At 41.0% G+C, this 22,498-nt stretch overlaps 2 protein-coding genes across 4 annotated transcripts in view; both read right to left on the bottom strand.

Moving 5' to 3' along the window:
• DOCK2 (dedicator of cytokinesis 2) overlaps positions 1-15,813 on the bottom strand; it is a 322,820-nt gene extending 307,007 nt beyond the window's left edge. Inside the window, exons 1-2 of the mRNA XM_081939650.1 lie at positions 15,633-15,813; positions 4,295-4,378 (exon numbers count right to left, since the gene is read on the bottom strand). Of these exons, the coding sequence (XP_081795776.1) occupies positions 4,295-4,378; positions 15,633-15,672 (124 nt within the window). The 5' untranslated portion in view covers positions 15,673-15,813. The remainder of the gene's footprint in view (positions 1-4,294; positions 4,379-15,632) is intronic.
• A 3,050-nt stretch (positions 15,814-18,863) lies between these two features.
• SPDL1 (spindle apparatus coiled-coil protein 1) overlaps positions 18,864-22,498 on the bottom strand; it is a 38,859-nt gene continuing 35,224 nt past the window's right edge. For all 3 annotated transcript variants that reach the window (XM_081939651.1, XM_081939652.1, XM_081939653.1), the window contains one exon: positions 18,864-19,587. In XM_081939651.1, coding sequence (XP_081795777.1) covers positions 19,434-19,587 — 154 coding nt within the window. In that variant the 3' untranslated portion in view covers positions 18,864-19,433. The remainder of the gene's footprint in view (positions 19,588-22,498) is intronic.

The raw sequence follows: 22,498 nt of genomic DNA, 5'->3' as shown, positions 1-22,498 counted from the left end.
GTCCCAAGGGCAGCCCCATGTAGAGAGTGTTGCAGTAATCCAGGCGGGACGTCACCAGCGCATGAGTGACCGTGCGTAGGGCATCCCGGTCCAGTAGGGGGCGCAATTGGCGCACCAGGCGAACCTGGTGGAACGCCCCCCTCGCCACGGCTGCCACATGGTCGTCCATTGACAGCCGGGCATCAAGGAGGATGCCCAAATTGCGCGCCCGTTCCACAGGGGGCAATTGTTCGCCCCCTATGGCCAGCGATGGGGTCAGCTGGCTGAACCGAGGTGCCGGTAGCCACAGCCACTCAGTCTTGGAGGGGTTGAGTTTAAGTCTGTTGTCCCCCATCCAGACCCCGACGGCCTCCAAACACCGGGACATTACTTCGACAGCCTCGTTGGAGTGGTTTGGAGTTGAAATATACAGCTGAGTATCATCAGCGTAGAGGTGATACTCAACCCCAAAACCACGGATGATCTCACCCAGCGGCTTCACATATGTGTTGAACAGGAGAGGCGAGAGGACCGACCCCTGTGGCACTCCACAAGTGAGTGGCCTCGGGGTCGACCTCTGTCCCCCTGTCAACACACATTGCCTCCGGTCGGAGAGGTAGGAGCCGAACCACCGCAAAACGGTACCTCCGACTCCTATCCCCTCCAACCGGCGCAATAGGATACCATGGTCGATGGTATCAAAAGCCGCCGAGAGGTCTAATAGGACCAGGATAGAGGAACAACCTCTATCTCTGGCCCTCCAGAGATCATCAACCAACGCGACCAAGGCTGTCTCTGTGCTGTGCCCAGGTCGGAAGCCGGACTGGCGTGAGTCTAGATACTCGGATTCGTCGAGGTGTCGTGGAAACTACTGCGCCACCACATTCTCAACAACCTTTGCTAGAAACGGAAGGTTGGAGACTGGACGATAATTAGCTAGCTCCATTGGGTCGAGTGAAGGCCTCTTAAGTAAGGGTCTCACCACCGCCTCCTTCAAGGCGGTTGGTAAGGATCCCTTACCCAATGAGGCATTCACCAGGCCCAGAAGCCAGCCTCGGGTCACCTCCCAAGATGCCAGTACCAACCAGGAGGGACACGGGTCCATTAAACATGTGGTGGGTCGCAGCCGTCCACGCAACCTATCTAAATCCTCGGGGGCAACAGAATCAAACTCCTCCCAGGATGGTCTCACAAGACTCGCTGTTGGCGGCCCGTCCGGTCCACTGAGGGGGGCCCATCCGCTCCGGATCTGAGCGACTTTATCCTGCAGATATTCCCCAAACTCCTCTGCTCTGCCCTGCAAGGGTGCCCCCTGCGTCCTCTGTGACAAGAGGGAGCGGGTCACCCTAAACAGGGCGGCAGGGCGGTTATCCGCGGACGCAATAAGAGCGGCGCAATATCTACGTTTGGCCGCCCTTAATGCCACAAGGTAGGTCCGTAAGTAGGATCTTACCTGTGTTCGATCAGATTCGGAGCGTGAGGACCTCCACCTGCTCTCTAGACGTCTCCTATGGCGCTTCATCACCCTCAGCTCCTCGGTATACCAAGGAGCCCGGGTGGGTCGCTGCCGCAGGAGAGGTCGCAAAGGCGCAACCCGTTCCAAGGCCCCAGCCGCCGCCCTATTCCAGGCGGCCGCTAGGTCCTCTGACCGAGCGCGGGTCAGGGCTACAGGTAATGGCCCAAGCTCCGTCTGGAACCTATCCGGCTCCATCAGGTGCTTGGGGCGGCACCAGCGTGGACCGTCTGGTCCCGCCTCCTCGCGGTGGGGGGTAGCGCCGGGAAGTCCAGCCGGAGACATGAGTGATCTGACCATGACAAGGGTGTAATAACAAAATCCCCTATACCCAGATCACTCGTCCACTGCTCAGATACAAAAACAAGGTCCAATGTGTGGCCTCCTTCGTGTGTGGGGCCCTGAATTAACTGGGTCAGGCCCATGGCTGTCATGGAAGCCATGAACTCCCGAGCTACCTCAGACACTGCTCCCGTCGACGGCAGGTTGAAATCCCCCATAACCACAAGCCTGGGGATCTCAACCGCCGTCTCCGAGATCAGCTCGAGGAGCTCGGGCAGGGCCGCTGATGTATAGCGAGGAGCCAAGTATACAATCAGCAAACCCAACTGCCTTCCTGGGCCCCATTTCACACCAAGGGACTCACACCCGGATATCTGAGGAACAGTGAACTCCCTCGGCTCTAGACCTTCCCGTATAACTACCGCCACCCCACCACCCTTACCCAGGGCCCGAGGCTGATGGAATGTACGGAAACCTGGTGGGCACATTTCCACGAGGGGTAAACCACTCTCGTGGCCCAACCAGGTTTCCATTATCCCTGCAAGGTCCAGCTCCCCCTAAGAGATCAACTCATTAATGAGGGGGGCCTTGTTGGTTACGGACCTTGCATTGCAAAGCATCAGCCATAGGCCCGGGCTCTGTAGCTCCTGGCCACCTAGGTTGCGGGGGTTGGTACAAACGACCGGGCATAGCCAGCAGCCACGGTCTCCCAACCGACCTTGTGATCTTCTCTTGTCCTCGCATCCCCCCCTCCCCGCGACCGTTGTAATCAAACAACCCTCTGTTGGAATAACTTGTCCCCTCTCCCCCCCCCGCTCCGCTCACTTCCTTCCCAGACTCACCTGTCTGTCTGGCACTGGCACTGGCGCCTCTCCCGGCCTGGTTATCACACCCCCCCTCCCTGGAACCCCTTAATAGCAATAAAAAACATCTGGATAAAAAGCCCCTCAGCCTCCGTTTCTTCCACCTCTCGGGGTTCGCAAACCCGTCATCAAGGCAGGCCCTTGAGAGAGCCAAGGGCCATACCTGCGAGAGAGGGGCCTCCCGCAGGCGGAGCAGGTCTGACCTCGAATAAATAGTTCGTTAAAAGTCCAATGGAATCAGGATGCTAATAAAGGTTGATAGAGAGTTGATAAAAGTTAATAAAAGTTGATGGCTAATGAGTCGGGGTCTTCGAGGGAGGAAGTGGATATACATACATACATACATACATACATACATATATATTTGTTTTCGTAGATTTTCACGGGTGTAGGTATGCTGGTTTTGTTGTATTCGGGTCTTTTCCCATGTAAGGTTGACAACCTTACACGGGAAAAGACCCGAATACAACAAAACCAGCATACATATATATATATATATATATATATATATATATATATATATATATATATATATATGTGTGTGTGTGTGTGTGTGTGTGTGTGTGTGTGTGTGTGTGTGTGTATATATATATATATATATATATATATATATATATATATATATACACACACATATATACATACATACATACACACACATATATACATACATACATACACACACATATATACATACATACATACACACACACATACATATATATTTATATATATGAAGATATATAGCTAGGCATGCAGAAGATATCTTCTGCATCTATGCTGTGCTGTTTTGATAATTTTCATTAGCAACATTATTCCAGGACTTTTTCTTTTGAACTCCAATTCCGAATTTATAATTATCACACTATAACATTACACTGATGTAATATGAAAGTTCAGATTTGTAATCAGAATATAACATTACACTGATGTAATATGAAAGTTCTGATTGTTTGTGGTGGTTTTCACAAGGCAAAGGTGAGTCGGATACTTTGTGTGGGTTGGCAGGCCAGGGAAGTTGTAAGTCTTCCCAGGCCCCAGAAGCTTTGCTTGTACAGTGATTCTCTCTGGGTTTTGCTTACACCAGTAAGCTGGATAGGTGGCAGAGATGGGAGGAAAGAGGTAGGTAGGGAGAGTTACAGCAGCACTGCAGTTGTGATTGTGTGCAGACTGCCAACCACCCACATTTTTATCATGTGACCATAGGATTCCTGCAATGGTTGTAACTTCAGGGACAAGTTGTAAGCCTCTTGGTTCAACACCATCTTAATTTTGAACAGTTACTAAATGATTGGTCATAAATCAAAGATTACCTGTAAGTTATATTCTTCACCATAGACTTTGGGATATTAGCTGGACTTCACTGGAATAGTGTCCACCCTACTCAAAATCCTTTGAGAGTGACATATACAGTATATTTGTAATTAATCTCCATTAAATAGTCCTTAAATAAATTAGCTTTACTTATACTCCACACTCAAAGAGTCACACCACACTTTTAGCTTAAAGAATAGTAAGAGTATGTGAACTCACCTCACATGTACAGTACTTAACAACAAGAAGAGGAGAAAAAGTCATAAGTCATCTTATATACAACCCCAAACTCAAGTTAATGAAGCAAAGGTGTAACAATATGAAAAGTCCTGTATATTTTTACCTTCATGGTCTTCCAATATATGAACCACATCCCCAATCTGTAGTGATATCTGGGGCACCTGGATAGCTTTAAAATTGTATATTGCTGTAAAAAAAAAGAACACTATGTCATTAAACAACTTTATATTTTAAATGGATTATATTCAGATTCAGTGTAATATTATGAGAAAGAGCTTGAATAAGCCAGATGTCAACTTCTAAAGCGTTGCCATGACTATTATCAGGTTGGCATTCGAGGGAGAATTCCATGCATACCTTCAGCCAGAATTGGATCTCATATTTCTACAACCTAGTTCGTGAATATGATCTATGATGCATGATAGAAAGGAGGAGATAGAGGAGTAAAGTTCAAACACAATTAAGCAAAAGCCAGTTTAGGCTCCACAGAAGTCCGTGCCAAGATGTTAGTCCTAATAAATGAATGGTTATTTTTTTAACTTTGCCTCGAGGCTCGTAAATTAATTAGGTCAGCTCTTGGGAACTTCACAGAGAGTCTAAACTGAACTTTTAAAAATCTATAAAGATTTCCGGGTTTCCTGAATCCCGGGCTCCCCGAGCACTCCCCCAATATTTGGGTTGCTTGGAGGAAAAATCAGGCAACCATGGCAGAAGGTGGATTATAGGGAGAAAGCCTGAGGAAGCCAGCCAGCCCCCCCCCCTCCCATCAGAGTTCCATGCTTCCACACTCTAATGTCTTCCCCAGCAGCAGAAGCAAGAAAGGATGAAAATTAACCCCTAAAGCAGCTGAGGTAGAGTTCCCATATCCCAATTCCCATATTCAGGGAATGGTCTCAAGCAAGCTGGCAAGGGTGGACTGTGGGTGGGACTGGAAACAAGGCAGGCTCCCAAAGCCCCAGATGGAATCCCCAGGGAGTGCAAAAGAGCAACTGAGGGATGATTTTGACCAAGCCACCCTTCATGTTGAGGGACCATCATGCCGCCCAAAAGAGAGGGGAGGGACATCTGATCCTGTTGAAGGGAGGACATGCAGACTGGAATGAAGCCCCCCTCCCCCTCCCGATAGAAGGAGAAGAAGACCAAAACGCCAACTAGTATGTCTCCCATGCAGCAGGCAGGCTGCCAAGAGCAGGCAAACCCCTCCCTTTCTTCGAACTAAGGGTGAAGAAGATGACCAGCCATATCAGGCGCAAGCATACAGAGGCCAACAGGAGGTTGGAGGAGTAGGGCTGAATGACCTACCCCAATTCAGGGGAAAGTTTGATGGAGACCCAAAACCGAACAGCTAGCAGACCCCTGGTTCCAAAACAACCAACACATCTTGACGAAAAGAGATGACCTTGCATGGAAGGGGATAAAACTCTATGTCCCAGAATCCCTACGTACCCTAGTTCTCGAGAGGAGTCACAACACCAAACAGGCAAGCCACTTTGGGTTCCTAAAGACTTTACACTTAACCTAAGACTTCACACTTTACACTTACACCAGAGGCAGTTCTGGTGGCCTGGCATAAAGAAAGATATGGATAGTTACATGAAAAGTTGCACCATCTGTGCCACAATGAAGAGACGACAGGAACACACACACACGGACTGTTGCAAACAGTAACAGAACCAACGAGGCCGTGGGAGGAGATCGCAATGGATTTTATAGTAAAGTAGAGTTACCAAAAAGTGGGGGAAACACAGTGATTTGGGCTGTAATAGATCTGTTCTCCAAACAGGCACACTTCATACCCTGTAGCGGACTACCCTCGGCTCACAAGCTGGCTAAACTGTTTGTGAAGCATATCTACCGACTGCATGGAGTACCTCGAAGAATTATCTCAGACAGAAGGGTCCAGTTCATGGCTAAGTTCTGGAGGGAGTTCCTGCGGTCCATTGGGTCATCTCAGGGTCTTAGTTCAACTTTTCATCCGAGCACCAACGGGGCAGCAGGGAGACTGAATGCCATGATAGAGCAGTACCTGAGATGCTACGTGAACTATCAGCAGTCCAATTGGGCAGATCTTTTCTCTTTTGCTGAGGTCGAGTACAATAATGCTGTTCATAGTAGCACATGACTCACGGCGTTCAAAATAGTGAGCGGTATGGACTTCATCCCAATGCCTGAGTATCCAAGGGATCCCCCCTCTCACTCAGCTTGACTGATTGGATGTCAATGCTAAAAGCCACCTGGGAAAATGTCAAAAAGGCACTGGCTAAAGCGGCACAAACCTATAAGAAACAAGCAGATAAACACCGGGCTCCGCAATGGCCATTCTGGGTGGGAGAGAAGGTTTACCTCTCCACAAAATATTTGAGATTAAGACTGCCTAACCAAAAACTGGGGCCAAAGTTTATGGGATCATTCCTAATAGTGAAGATCATCAACCCAGTCACAGTGCAATTGAAACTACCTCAATTGTTGGGGAAGATATTACATAGTAGCCTCTTGAAACCTGTGATTGGATCCACTCTGAGACCACTACCCCGTGAGCCGCCGGGCCCTATGGTCATAGGTGTCCAAACCCATTATGAAGTTCAATGAATCCTCGATTCGAGGTGGCACAGGAGACAACTCCAATACTTAATCAAGTTGAAGGGCTACCCCTTATCAGAGGCATCTTGGATAAAAAGTAGGAACATCCATGATTGTCTTATAGCAGAATTCCATGCAGAAAATCCAGGCAAGCCTGGGGGAGGAACGCATCCCTAAATTATCTACCTGTACTCAAATTGTCTTTGTGTCACACAGATCGCTTTCAGGAAGTGAGGGGAGCCAGATGTCAACTTCTAAAGCATTACCATGACTATTATCAGGTTGGCATTCAAGGGAGGATTCCAGGCATACCTTCGGCCAGAGTTGGATCTCATATTTCTACAACCTGGTTCGTGAATATGATCTATGATGCATGATAGAAAGGAGGAGATAGAGGAGTAAAGTTCAAACACAATTAAGTGAAAACCAGTTTAGGCTCCACAGAAGTCCGTGCCAAGATGTTAGTCCTAATAAATGAATGGGGTTTTTTTTGAACTTTGTCTCGAGGCTCGTAAATTAATTAGGTCAGCTCTTGGGAACTTCACACCTTAGGCTTTCTTGCACTCTTCTCTGAATTAATTGTAACAAAGAGTTTGCAAGATCTCAATTCTCTTCCCAAACCCTTTAGTTGCTTTTATCCAACTGAGAATTGTGATTAGTGCAGTGGTGGGTTTCAAATTTTTTTAGAACCTCTTCTGTAGGTGTGGCCTATTTTGGGGGAGTGGTTGCCAGCCATGTGACCAGGTGGGAGTGGCCAACTTGTAAAATGTGGTGAAACTCACTTAACAACGCTTTTGCTTAGCAATCAAAATGTTGGCTCAGAAACTCTGGCATTGAAGTGTGCAAGTCTTAAAGCTGTCAAGTTACAAGACCCTTGCACCCCTAACCCTTTAGAAAAAAAACCCCAGGGGTGTTCAAACTTGACAGCTTTAAGACTTGTGGACTTCAACTCCCAGAATTCCTCCTCTCGCTCTTCAACTTGATGATGTGCAGACGGGAGGGGGAGGGAGCTGGAACTGGTTCTAAATGGCACTGTAGATTTGTGGAACCTCTTCTATAGAAGAGGTTAGAACTGGCAGGAACCCCTGAATTAGTGTTAGCTAATTACTTCAGGCAAGAGTAGACAAACTACATATGACATTTGCTGCTAAGAACTCTCCAAGATCATGCCCTCAAAGTGAGCAGCAGTTCTGTAACTTTTAGCAACCATTCCATCTACTGCTTGAAGAGGTCAATGAGTATACCTCTGACCATGTCTCAAAAACAACAAAAAGTTTGTCTCTGGAGCTTTTACCGTGTTTCCCAAAAAATAAGAGAGAGCCTTATTTTCTTTTGACCCCCAAAATAAGCATTTGGCCTTATTTTCATGGGGGGGGGGGTGTGTCTTATTATTTTTGAGGTGCAGGAGGTGACGACCGTGGTCACCTCATGGCTGCTGCTGTGTTGCAATATTTTCAGGGAGGGCTTGTTTTCAGAGAAGGGCTTATTTTAGCACATGCACTCAAAAGCCCAATTGGGCTTATTATCCGGGGAGGTCTTATTTTTAGGGAAATGGTATTATCACACTAGCCAGATTCTCTGAAGCTCTGCAGGATAAATCATCATAGTCTCCACTACCATTTTCACCCTCTGAAAAAAGATGAAAAAACTCTGAGTCCTGATGAGAGAAATGAATATGCCTTGAATTTTGGTGAATGATGGAATGATTTTGGATTTGGGCATAACAGTAACTTCTCTCAACTTCCCATGAAAGGGGGGAAATCCCTTTTTCCTGTCCTTAACATAATGCCACAGAGCAGAGAGAAAAAGAGTGCTCTGAACCTTGTGACACTGGTATGAAATCCCAGTGTAAGGAATGAAACAGTCCAATGAGAGATAAAATGATTTGTAAGTTGCTTTGATTTTCAGTCAAATGATGTGAACTCCATATCAAAAGGAACCAAAGCTGCATGAAAAAATTTAATTCACAAGCCAAGATTATTTGGTTGTACTGCAGTTTGGAAAGCTGCCCTGAACATAAGAAATATGCATGCTAAGTGGAACATACAAATACAAAAGTATTGGTGCTCCAAACAATATAATTGGAGAGCTGTATGTTTAGGCACTCTTGTGCTATTTAGGGAATAAAATCTGCACTTAGATGATGAAAAATGTGTTGTGAGAATTCAGGGCTTCAATTTTCATTAACAAAAGTGTTCTCAGCTAGTACAAAACAATTTAGGTGATGTACTATGTTTGGGACATAACTGTACCACTTGTGAAACAATTTCTTCGTGAGTTCTATTAAACCAGCCAAGGGCAAAAACAAGAATTAGATTCGTTACCAAGTGTAAATTGGGCTCTCAGTCTGAAATAAATGTATTTGTGCTGCGTTCTCCAAAGGAATCCAAACACTTGAATCCTAAGCACATGTTAAATGATTGTTCCAAATGTTCCTCTTTCATTCAAAATTTGTCTTGGCATTCTTTCCAGCATGGTAGCCAATGTGCATATAAAGCGGTTTCAAGACATAGCCAAGACAATGACAATAATTAGCTTGTAACAACAATTAAGGCCATCGTGTTAGTACATTTTGTTCTCAGATTTGACTCTCCTTGTTGATCAGCTTCCCAACCAAAACGCATTTACAGCCATACTGCATCAAGCTGTTTCCTACAGCATGATGCAAATAACATTCACTGTTTTTACATTAAAATACTAAATGTTCAATGATCAGGATGTATTTAAAGGAGGCTTTTATTTCACTGTTGCCTTGAGTTATTCACAATATTACATATCTGCTTGCTACTAATCAGTAGTATTAATCAAACTAAATGAATTAATTAAAAGCCTTTCCTATGCCAGCACACAATCAATTATAAGGTCAATAACACCCTAAAAGCTTTAATATTGTTTGAGGGCTGTTTGGGTTATATTTACATTACATATTATATTACGTGCGCCTTCGGCGTTTAGTCATGCCAGCCACATGACCACAGAAACGTCTTTGGACAGCACTGGCTCTCTGGCTTTGAAAAGGAGATGAGCACTGCCCCCTAGAGTGGGGAATGACTAGCACATATGTGCAAGGGGAACCTTTACCTTTACCTTTAATATATTATTACAGGAAGGAGATGATACATTCATTTTAAATGAAATTTCAAGAGACACAAAGATGATACTATCAACTACCATTCTAGTACAGCACTACCAGAATGGGGACAAAAGTCTTATGGGGCAAATTAGAATGAAAAATCATACTACTGAAAATCAGCAGCACAGTGGTTTATAATTTCAATTGGAGTGACTGGACAGGGCCTATCTCTAGTGTATAGTTTCTATTTCTCTTTTACTAGGGCTATCAAACCTGGGCTGCAAACATCCAGACAAACATAAATCAGCCAGCCAAGAGTTAATTATCTGCCTTTCTTTGCTGCAATCTAGATAGTGTATTATCCCAAAGGTGCTTTTTCAAGAGGCAATTGGACTTTCTGGGTTTTTTTTTTATTTTTGAAGACGTTTCTCTTCTCACCCAAGAAGCTTCTTCAGACCTTCATTACATTCCATCATATGCAGAAGGTAAGCCCCTTGGTAATGCTTTAATAATGAAATGTGCCTTTAATGCAGCCATAAATACTTCATTTGTCAACTCACTTAAAAATAAATAAAGAGAGCATGCTTAAATGAATGGATCACATTACAGCTTCAGAAAATATATATCACAGATTTTTCCAATCAGCTGGTTAACATAGTTGGAAGGCACCAGGGGGAGAATGCTGACACCTAGATAACTGCATAGTTGTCCATGTTCCAAGTAATGCACCCATAGAAAGCAGAATTCTTAGGCAGGTAGATTTCCCAAAGAACAAACTTATTGGATACATCATATTGCCATACCTGGTGAGAATCAACTCTAAAAGTTCCTGCAGTTTTCACCCAGTTAAGAGAAGGTTTTCCCCTTTCCCCAAGTCATCAGTCTTTGTCTAATAGAAGTTCTGTACAGTTGCTTGGTTACTTTGCTCCTCCTCTCCCAGCTACCTGTTGGAATGACCTTGGTTCCCACAGGAAAACTTTTTGTTTTGATTGCAAAATCCCAGTTAACCATTTCCCTTCCCCTCCCATCTAGTGGCAACCCTGACGCCTCAAAGATGGCCCCAGCCAGCTTCGCTTCAGGGTTGACAATAGTATTAATTTATTGCAAACATAGAATTCAGTCTGCCAATCAACATTGGACTCTGACTCATTCTTAATCTTGCACTCATTTTATTTTATCTATTTCTTTTTCATTTTTATTCTTAAAGAAAACAATTTTATGAAGCAGGTATGAGGAGGTAAATGTACATTCTACTCTGTAGTCACTGGATTGGTTTTGCTTGTGTCAGGAAGAGAACAGTATAGAGCTTAACATTCAGTATTTAGCAATTTTTCCTTAATAGAATAACATTCTTTGTTTGCTGCCGGTACCTTAAGAAAGGGCTTTAGCGTGATGACATCCAAACAACTGACAAAGGAAGTGGTTTTGCCGCCTTGATGTTTTTTGAACAAGTGGAAACTTACAAACTTACAGCTAAGTTCTGCCACGTCATTTGATACTATGAATCTAATTCTTTTAAAAAAGGAAAGAGATTTAGTCTGTTTGAACATTGAATTCCTATGAATGAATTCAAGAGGCCAAATTTAAAAAAAATCTTTATCAGTAAATGTCTTCCTTGTGCTTACACAATTCCAAATTATTCCCATTTTTTTAAAATAAATGGAACAGAGCTTTTTTAAATGAATAAGTTTTATGTATTAACCTAAGATTATACAGGTAGTCCTTGACTTACAACCGTTCACTTAGTGACAGTTCAAACTTATAATGCAGGGGTGTCAAACTCAAGGCCCAGGGGCTGGATCCGACCTGCGGGGTGGCCCACAGGGCCTGGAAACAGCAAAAGATCAGTCTGAAATGCCTCTGCCAATGAAAACAGAGTTCAGGAAGGCCAAGAGTCATTCAATAACAGCCCTAATTCATGCATTTAGATAAGGATGCACTGAAAGAGTTGGTGAAGAAGCAACATAAATTTTCTGTGTTGAACACATGGCCTTCTTTACAAGATAAACCTTCTCTTTTCTTGCCTGTTCAGATAATTGACTGCTTAGAAGTGAGAAGGAGGAGCCACTAGACAAGTCTTAAGAAAAGCTATCAGCATTCTGAAGTTCTCAGTGCCACCTTAGACTGCAGCAAAGATGCCACAATTTTAGTTTTGGCTTTTTTTCAAATTGGCTTTTGAAAACTGAGTATATTGAACCATAAATTGTCACCCTCATCATGCCCTTCACCCACAGAACTATATTGATAGGCTCTATTTACCAGAGAAAATAAGACAGTATTATTTCCCTCCCCCCCTTGCATATATGTGCTAGTTGTTCCCGACTCTAGGGAACAGTGTCCATATTCATTTCAAACTGAAGAGCCAGCGCTGTCCGAAGACGTCTCTGTGGTCATGTGGCCCGCATAACTAAATGCCAAATGTGCACGGAACACTGTTACCTTCTCACCAAAGGTGGTCCTTATTTTTCTACTTGCATTTTTACATGCTTTAAAACTTCTAGGTTGACAGAAGCTGGGACAAGAAACGGGAATTCACTCCTTTATGCGGCACTAGGGATTCGAACCGCTGAACTGCCGGTCTTTTGATTGAGAATCTCAGTGTCTTAGCCACTGAACCATTGTGTCCCTATAAGAGGATATTAAATGTTGCAAATAAACCAGACAGTTGAACAATTAATAAAGGGCATTGGAAGAATATCTAAAGGACAATGAAGAAGATGCATTAAGACAAGTATACTATGAAGGCTTACTGAATACTGGAGAGACCAAAGTGGCTTATAGAGAAAAACCAATTGTATAATAGAGAAGAGACAAGGCAAAACTAAGTATTACATGGCCAGCATATATAAAATAGCAGACAAAGCAGATAACAATAAGATCTAGCAACAGCTAAGAACAGGAACATTGAAGGAAGAGATAGAGGAGATAATTCTGGTTGCACAAGATGAAGCCTTTCAAACAAATTCATACAAAGACAGAATTGAGAACACAGCAACAGACAGTGCCACCTCTGCAAAGAAGCTAAAGAAACACTTAATTAACTGCTCCATAGAGTGACTACAAACAATGTCATGACAAAGTAGCAACAATGGTGCATTGGAATATTTTCAAGGCACTATCATTTGACCATAAGCAAGTACTAGACCAAGTAATAGAAAATGAATAGACCACCTTAGACTGCAGCAAAGCAACAGACCTAATAGCTGTTGATAAGCAAGACAAAAAAGTCTGGATAATGGACACTATTTATTGATATTGCTTTGAAAAAAAGAGTAAAATAGGCCATCCCTGTTAAAATTGAACAGTCCTCTCTCAACAGGGGGAGGGATGCAATGCCACCTATCTCCTGTCTACAACGTAGTCCTTTCATCAGCCACAAGAAGATTCCACACCCATTTGCACTTTGATAACCCAGATAAACCACCAAGTGGCCTCAAAAACTCTTAGACAGCTAACAACCAATCTTCAAAGTGCTAACAACCAGATGACTGGAAATATAAATCTTTCTATTTCCCACCATTTAGTCAGAATTGAAGAAGCTTCTTGGATGAGAAGTGAAATGTTTTCAAGGAAAAAATTAAAAAGTCCAATTGCATTTTGAAAAGCATCTTTGGGACATAATGGACACTGTAATACCCTTGCTGAAGAGAGCGAGAGCGAGAGAGAGAGAGAGAGAGAGAGAGAGACAGACAGACAGACAGAGACAGAGAGAGAGACAGAGAGAGAGACAGAGACAGAGAGAGAGAATTGAAGAAAATAATAAAATACAAAGACCTACAAACAGAAAGAGGACAGCTGGGATAAAAGAAAGCAAAGGTAGTACCAATAATGATAGGCGATCTGAGTGCAATCCCAAACAACTGGAACACCACTGGCATTGACAAAATCACCATCCATCAATTGCAAAAGACAGTTTTACTTGCAACAGCTTACATCCTGCAACAATATCTTTAACACCATCAAACATCAACATCTGCCTATCCCAGGTTCTTGGGGGAAAGTTGATTGGCTGATAAAAATGCCCAATTCAGTTTAAACTTCTGGCCAACTGAGATCAACCATAATAATATTTTTTATTACTGCTCCTATTACAGTGAAGATTTTCAGGACAGCTAATTTTAAATCCACATTCTTTACGTGTCAGGGTTTCTTTATCAGAGCTAAAAGGGGCTGATTTTCCCAAGTAATGAATTAAGCTGAATTATATAATTTAGATTTTGCAATAGTCAAAGCAGTGCTACATAATACAAAGTACCCTATTGTTTCCTTGCAACGTAGAGAATGAAATATTTTTCTTAAATGCTTTACTAGATAGCTCAACAAATATTAAGGTAACACTCTTCTCTTCCTGTTTTTAGGGAACAAGGCATATGTATCCAGATTCTAGGAATGAGGCTCTATGTTCTCGATGTTATCTCAGACATGATAATGATGGGGTAGAGCTTGCATGGATTGAAAAACTCAGATACTAGGACTGAAATGCTTCACAGACCAAGAGATCCTTTACTCAAGCATGAGACTTTACCCTGCACTTGATGCATCTAACTAGAGGGACAATTTGTTTCAAACGATTTGAAAATATCATTGTTGTGCCCACAAAATATTACCTCACCCAACAATGGTTTTGAAATTTTCTATTTTCAAATCTAACTCCCATAGCTTTATCTGTGAGAAAGCAACCTTAAAACACTGTGGGTTATAGCTACGTCTTGTCCAAATGATACGATTCTCCATTTCTGATTCATGGAGATCTATCCCAAAAATCAGTTCCCTGACTTGCAGCAACTCTTTAAGAGATACAACATGGCAGTGCTGGAGAATGAAACTTTGATCTCTTGCAGATAATAAGCTGGCTTTCAAAACAAAGCCATTTTGGTCTAGTGGTTCGAACTAGAAATCAGAAGACTGTGAGTTCTAGTTCTACTGTACTTTAGGCATGAAAGCTGACTGGGTGACTTTGGGCCAGCCAGTGTCTCAACCAATCCACCTCTCAGGGTTGTTGTGAGGAAAATAGGACGACAAAGGAATATTCGGTATGTTTTCGGTTGTCAATTATTTATAAAAGATGGGATAATTCTTTTTTTTAAAGTTTAACATACAGATGTGTTCGCTTCCTGCTTTCTCAGATGCAAATCCTCTTAATGCTGCTGCCACATTGGTAGTTTAGCATAGATTATAATTTTACATTATCACTGGAAAATGCACAATATCAGCAAATAAGGAGACTTTGTAGAAAATATCTTCTAAATAACTGTCAGTTAAGTAAAGTCAAATCTACTACAAAGAATAGATTGCAGATTTTAAGAAGTCTCTACCAATTCACAGAACTCATTTCTTTAAAAAAAAAAACCTGTTATTTCCTGTATAATTAAGCTGAAACTTCAGAAAGTTACTGAACTCCCCCATTTAATTTTGATAGCTTAAACTTCACTTAATGTCAACTGAATGATCTTCACAAAAAGGTATTTTGTGAGTCCAAAAGAACAGCTCAAACTGAGGATTTGCTTATTTTTAATTACTATGAATCAATCAGCTCAAAATATGTCTCCCAGTCTCTCTGGAACCTTTTGGACTACAATCGCAGAAATCTCAGCCATCAATGCCCATTCTGAAGGGAATTTCTTGAGAATTTTAATTCGGTGCATATGGGGATTCCCATGTTAGAAAAACCTGCTCATTTCTGGGTTGTTTTTTTTTTTTAAAGAAATGTTTTTCAGCCATTTTGGCATTGTTACCCACCCTCTCTGCAGAAAGAAATGCTCAGAAAATGAGGCTGCATGATACATACCCACTCCAGTCTTCTTTTCACTTTTACGCCAAGGAGTCATTCCTAGGGAGTCCAGCAATAAGCCGTGATTCAGGATGGTGGGGTGGACTGTTCCGATTAATACAAATGAATCAGAAGGTAGGTTTGCTGAAAAACAGCAGGTTTGGGCTGTGTGGCTTTCCCTGTTCCTCTTCTTCCTTCCTCTTTTTGTCTGCGCACTCTCCCCCAGTGTATGGTTCTTACACTAAATGAAAGTGATACTTAGGCAGGCATGCCTTTCTTGACAGAAGAACGACAAGGGAGGAAGAATCATGTTCTAGTCTAAGCAAATCAAGCAGCATTATAGCACATGCAAAACCTCTCAGAGGTCAATTCTTCAATCAATCATTTGGGGTCATCAAATTAATTTTATCTGTAAATGACAGATCTGTCAGGACATGCTATGGCAGTCATCTTATGTTTTAAAGATATAACTTAACAATACAGAGATTGTAATGGTTCCGGATCCCGGAGCAACCGGAACTGTGCAACAGGGCCCGGCATCCACCACATGCACGTGCTCAGTAAGTGCGCACATACACCCATGTGTCCTTACCTCCGCGATGCTCTAGCCGCTTGCTGGAGCGTCACTCATGCTCCATGCATGTGCGCGGAAGCGACGAAGAGCTCAAATACAGGTAAGGAGCTCAGGCGGTCGGGCAGGCCCTCCAGAGCACCGTACTAGAACGGTACCCGGTGCTCCCAGCAGGCACCGGTACGCCCGTACAGGGGTGTACTGCCTGCAACCCACCACTGGTATGTTCACATAAAAAGATGCTTCTCTTCCATGGAAACTGTACAGCTAAATTTTCCAAAATATTTGAAACATTGCTCCATTTTACGGTCACCTTCTTTCAAGTGCTATGGAAAAATTCTGCATGGATGGTTTTACTGTAAGTAGTTGTCATAGTGACTTAATTTTCCACTTATATACGGAACCAATGTAATCTTCTTCTGGTGGGACCCAGCAAGGCTTTCTCTGTGATGGCGCCTTCTCTCTGGAACATCATTCCCCCAGAGATTAGAACGGTCACCACTCTAATAATCTTCCAGAAGGCACGGAAGACCTGGCTCTGCCATCTGCCCGGGCAGCCCAAAGCAGGATGGAATCCATTAAATGGCTCGTGTGATCTGCTGTCGCTGGGGAGGGGGGGAGGTAAGTGATTGTTATATTGTACTATAATTTATTTGATTCTTCTTGTTAGTGTTTATTGTTTTAAATGTGGTTTTATATTATGTAAGCTGCCTTGGGTTGCCATGGACAAATAGGCAGTAATATAAATTCAATAAATAAATAAATATTATGGATTACAGCACAAATTCAGTTTACCAATTACCTTTTCTCAGAAACAGAGCTGTTATAATTAAAGAGCGTAACTAAGAAGAAATTGGGTTTATATAAACCCAGCTACTCTAAAATTAAGATTCTTTTGATAGATAGCAAGGAAAGTCTTGCAACGTGTCAAGACATGGTTTTGGACAATACATGAACTGACATCGTAGGTCAAATTGCTTAGTAATAGCAATAGCACTTAGACTTATATACAGCTTCACGGTGCTTTAAAGCAGTTGCGTCAACATATTGCCCCAACAATCTGTTCATTTTACCGACCTTGGAAGGATGGCTGAGTAAAATTTTAGCCCATGAGAATCAAACTGCCAAACTGTAGCCTGCACTACTGCATAACCACCACTGTGCTCGTGTGACATGTGCATGGATGGCTATTGTGACAGGGCTGGTTGATGCCTAATGTCCCATGGTGTGCAATTGGTTATCAGGGTATAACTCTGATGCAGCAGGCTGACAATTACACAGGAGGCCAGAGCTATTGCGGCCAGCTATTGCTGGATGCATGAGGGCTGTATGAGCAAGTCACAAGTGCAGCTGAATGTGGGAGGGTGTTAAGTGGCAGAGTGTGACACAAGCGCAGTGCATCCAGGGTGGTTGCTGCTATGTAGAGAATGACGTGCAAATGGGTGCCATGGGAGGGAATTCTGGGACACTGAGACACTTCAGGAAGAAGCTGACTTACCAGAGCAACTTGAGAGCTTCCTTGCTGCTTCTGCATTTGACTTACCTTGTGGAATGGCCACAGGGAAGATTGCAAAATAGGGATAATGTGATGTGGGCATAGCAATTGTCTTAAATGCAAGACAGTTGCCAAGTATCTACATATGACCATATGACCACAGGGCTGCTGGTATGTCTGGAACTTGAGATATTCATAAATACAACTGTTAAGCACCAGTGTAATTTTGAATGGTCACTGATCAAGTCCTCGTTAACCAAATACTACCTGTACTTTCTTCCCATACTCCAATGGATTGCCTTGCAAACCTTTTCAGGTGTGTGTACCTCACTTTGGAGATAATTGTTTTAAGGAAGGAGAAGATATAAACCCACAGAAGTTCTTTACTAAATAGCTAAGTATCTTGGTCCTAGGGATTAATCTGCGGTATTGTAACCTGCAGTATTGTAACTGCATTACAATACCTGGGGTAGGGGATGTCAAAAAGTCCAGAAATGGTGACGTGACTAGGGTGTGACATTGTTTCCATTACATGGATATTCCTGATTACACTCTGCCTTCATTATGGAGTACCTTTGCCTTGTAGATATGATGCATTTTACTTCCGTAAAGCTTACATGTACTGCATGTTGCTCCACCTTGATTGGCTATCTCAATTTTGTATAAGCTGTGTTTACAAAACCATACAAATAATTAGAAAGAAATCACAGCTTCTTCCATAGCTCCACAGACACTCAGTTCCTTATTCAGCATTTGGCATTACATGGCATAAAGTTTATCTGATTACAACTAAGTTAAAATCTCTAGGCCTTTCACCTTTCTCTATCCTTCCAAGTTAACAGATGCTTAGCTAGTCTTTTGATGCCCTCGAGAGGCATCTACGTTTTTTTTTTAATATGATTCTCTGTAGACTGGCTTTGTAGATGTTGCTTCCTGCCCTGCCAGGCTCAGCTCTTGCATCTTATCTGCATTAGGCAATGCAGGAGCTCCACTCTGATTTTACAGCATCAACCAACTTTCATTCAAAATGAATTATTTCTTCAAATAATTATACAGCTCACATAATTATAAAATTAAACATGTTTCAATTTGACATAAAGGTATATGAATTCTCTTTTAGTAGGAAACTACAATTTTGCTAAAGGAGAAGCAATCAGGAAAATGTAATGCATAAAACTCTGAAGTTTTATTTAATATTTATTAGAAATGGACAAAACAATTTTAAAATTTTATTTAATACATACATACATACATACATACATACATACATACATACATACATACATACATACATACATACAAGTAGAGCAAAAACAGTGTATGTTACAGACTCATTACCATATATTACATCCATTTATTTTTATCTAGGCTTACATGTTCACTTGGGCTTCACATAGAGTGGATTATAAGCTGCTGTTAAGTGGCATACTCATTTTTTTTGTAATAGATTTGCAGTTTTCAAATTATATTACATGAGACTTACAACTGAAGTACCAACTTCAAACTAATTCAGGTATTATGTTCAGCTGATACTATTAAAAAAGCACTGAACAAAATTATTTATCATCACTTATTCTGCAACCCATTTTCCCCAATCTGGAACCCAAGACAAGTTGGACCAGAACTTTTATCATGCCCAGTCAATACAACTATTGGTCATATTAACCAGATACGATGATTCCACATATCTGGAACCTTCTGGGAAGGCTATTTCAGATACATTTGAAAGGACCCACAAAAGTGACAAAAATATTCATTGTTGAGTGCATTGATTTTCAAGGGTTTGCTTGGAAGATACAAATGTTATGGGATAAACATTCTTTTTGGTTTTCTCCTTGGGCTTGGATATATCTTCAGCTGCATCAATATGATTTTCTTCAATCTTTAAACCAGGGCCAGAAGTTAACCTATAGTTAAAGCAACCATTCGAGTTTCACATTAAATATAAACATTAATCTGACTTCAAACTACATTAAGCATGGCATTAATTTCTAGTTTCCTTATTACTTAGCTTTTGAATGCTATTCTAAGTTCACGCCAAAAAAAAGGAAAAAGTGGATAGAAAAAAGCAAACACGCAAATATTAAAAACAAAGCAAACCATTTAGCTAATAAATTACATTACATACAGATATAATTGGAAACTTAATAATATACTAGATTTATTAGCTTATGTTTCATATCAGATTAACATTTGATGGACATATCTGACATCTGTTTTAACTGAGATAGTATAAAAAGTGCATCAAAGATTAAGATTATACTGTTTCAAAAAAGATACCAAAAAAAACTGTGTTGTATAAGTTAAACAAATTTTTGAACAACCATGCATCTTTTAACACAAGAACTAAATAAATAGGAAGAAAATCTTTCAGAAAACGGAAAATAGTATCACTGTGTGAGGAGGGGGTTCAGTTTATTGATATATGATTAAATAATTATGGATATGCAAGAATAAATGATATACAATAATACCATAAATACCGATTATGGAGATGGATATAGATTTGACATTGTTTTAAAGCTAAAGATATTTATATTAAGTTAAATTATGTCTCCAAATTTTGGAATTTGATCGTTGTTGAGGAGTTATGGTTGTATTGATCTGAATGTTGCTAAAAAAAACATTGGAAAAGTAGTGATATTCCTGATATATTAAATCTGTGAATTGTTCATTTTTGAAATGGGAAATTTATCACTAATCAAAAATGAGGAAAAGAGAAGTTTATTAAGACAACTAACGGTAAAGAGTATTAAAAAATGCATATAGATACAAAAATACTGATTATAGTCACCCCTACATTAAAGCCCAAACTGATTTAGGTACTCGCATTCTGTCCTCTTTGAGATGGTTTTTCAAATGAAGAGTGCAATCTTACTGATGTTATGCAGGGTTGTTCCCTGCAATAGGTAAGACTGTTTTAGTCTTTTAAAAATATTTTTAGTTTTTAAATAAGGGTCTACGTAAGCAGCACTTTCATTATACATATTTTGAAATATTGGAAAATCCTTGATTTTTGTTAAAAAGTTATTCAGTTTAATTTGGTCAAATGTTGAAATCTGACATTTAATATGTGATATAAATGATTTTCCCCTTTTGTTTTATGTTCTTTTGTTTTAGTTATGCTGCATAGCTATATTTTTTTATAGTTTTTCATATATTTATTTTCTTATTTTAATTTTTGTCTAATTCTTTCTGTAAAGCTTTAGATAAATTAAATTCTATACTAATTTTTGCAATTTACATTGACAATACTATAAAGATGTAAGCAAATTTTTAATAATTCATGAATGCATATATGGAATGTAGTGAAAAAAGATGAGTTGCAGCTAAGTGAGAACTCTTACATGTCTTCCCAATAACTTTAATCCACCTTCAGGGAGATTTACCCCACATTTGGGGGCAAACCAACCTCAACACTTAAGACTAACTTTTTCCATAAAACATGAAATGCCATTCCATAGTCCTCCTCTAAATTAAATATCCTTCCTCTGTAATCCCATTATCTCTTCTGTCTTCTCTAACCACTGAGGAAACCCTCAGTGGTTAGATATCAAGCTTTCCATTCCCATATACCCACTTCACATATCACTTATATGCATTCAATTCACACTCTATTTATGCCCTGAACCTGGATCTACTTGCTGCAATGTCCACAATGGTATCCTGATAATATTTTGGGGCATCAAAACAGGCAATGGTGTCATAATTAACAATCTGTCTCATTGCATGCGTACGTCATTTTTTTCTGTTTTGACTATTAATATGGACATGGCTGTCCATCTGCTTCAATTCATTTTTAAACAGCAACATATACTTTAGAAGGATTCTTGGTATAGTGTTGACTTAATCCCACAGTTCCATTCACTTAGCAAAATGGACGCATTTACATTTTTAAAACATCTAAATCTTTTCATAATTACAGTCCTGTAATATAAACATTCAATAATCTTAAATATAGGTTAATTCTAGAGTAGATCTCCAAACAGAATCGGTGCCTCTGCAACACATTAAGAGAATTTTCTATATCAAACTATTGCTTAAGTTATATCTCAAAATAGAAATGTATGTTTATATTTAACTAAAAAAAAAACATTTCATTGAATGAAAAATAGACTGCTCTATTTAACTCTGTAATTCTGTGACTTTATTCCTTCCTGTCAGTCATAATCTTTTCAGGTTTACTTGCTGCATGGTTTTATAACTGGGAATTGGGGTGGGTGGGTGTATCTAAAGAAGCTGCAGTATCTAAGGATGATAAAATTGATAAGTATGCAAGTTCTTCTCTTCTTGTACTTAATCCATCAACTATCTTGGTGTCTAATTGCAAGAAATATCCTCCTACATTGGCATATTTTATAGGCATCTTTTGCCTTCAAAACAGCTTGCTTTAAGAAGTTGTGGGTGCTCCATCACTGGAAGTTTTAAAGAGATTGGACAGTCATTTGTCCGGAATGGTAGTCTCCTGCCTGGGCAGGGGGTTGGACTAGAAGATCTTCAAGGTCCCTTCCAATTCTGTTACTCTGCTACTTCCCATAAGGGAGAGAGGAGAAATTATACATTACACAAATTGAAAGTGGATCTTCCCAGGATACAAAGGCAATGCTTAGGCATCTCAACGGAGTCACTAAGTAGCTAAATAGGATTCAGATAAAATGGCGTCTCAGGGACATCATTCACTGATCTCCTTCAGCCAAATGACGATGGCTAGCTAGTAATCCTTTCTGAAGAAGTATTAAGGAACAGGATACCCATTTTAAGAACAGCTGACAGTTTCACCAAATCAGCATTCAGGTGTGAACAACTAATATCACTGCG

Source organism: Natrix helvetica (assembly GCF_964273705.1).
Source record: "Natrix helvetica genome assembly, chromosome: 1".
NCBI classification, from domain to species: domain Eukaryota; kingdom Metazoa; phylum Chordata; class Lepidosauria; order Squamata; family Natricidae; genus Natrix; species Natrix helvetica.
Note: the sequence above shows the minus strand (reverse complement) of the source record. Positions and strands in the feature narration are given on the sequence as shown.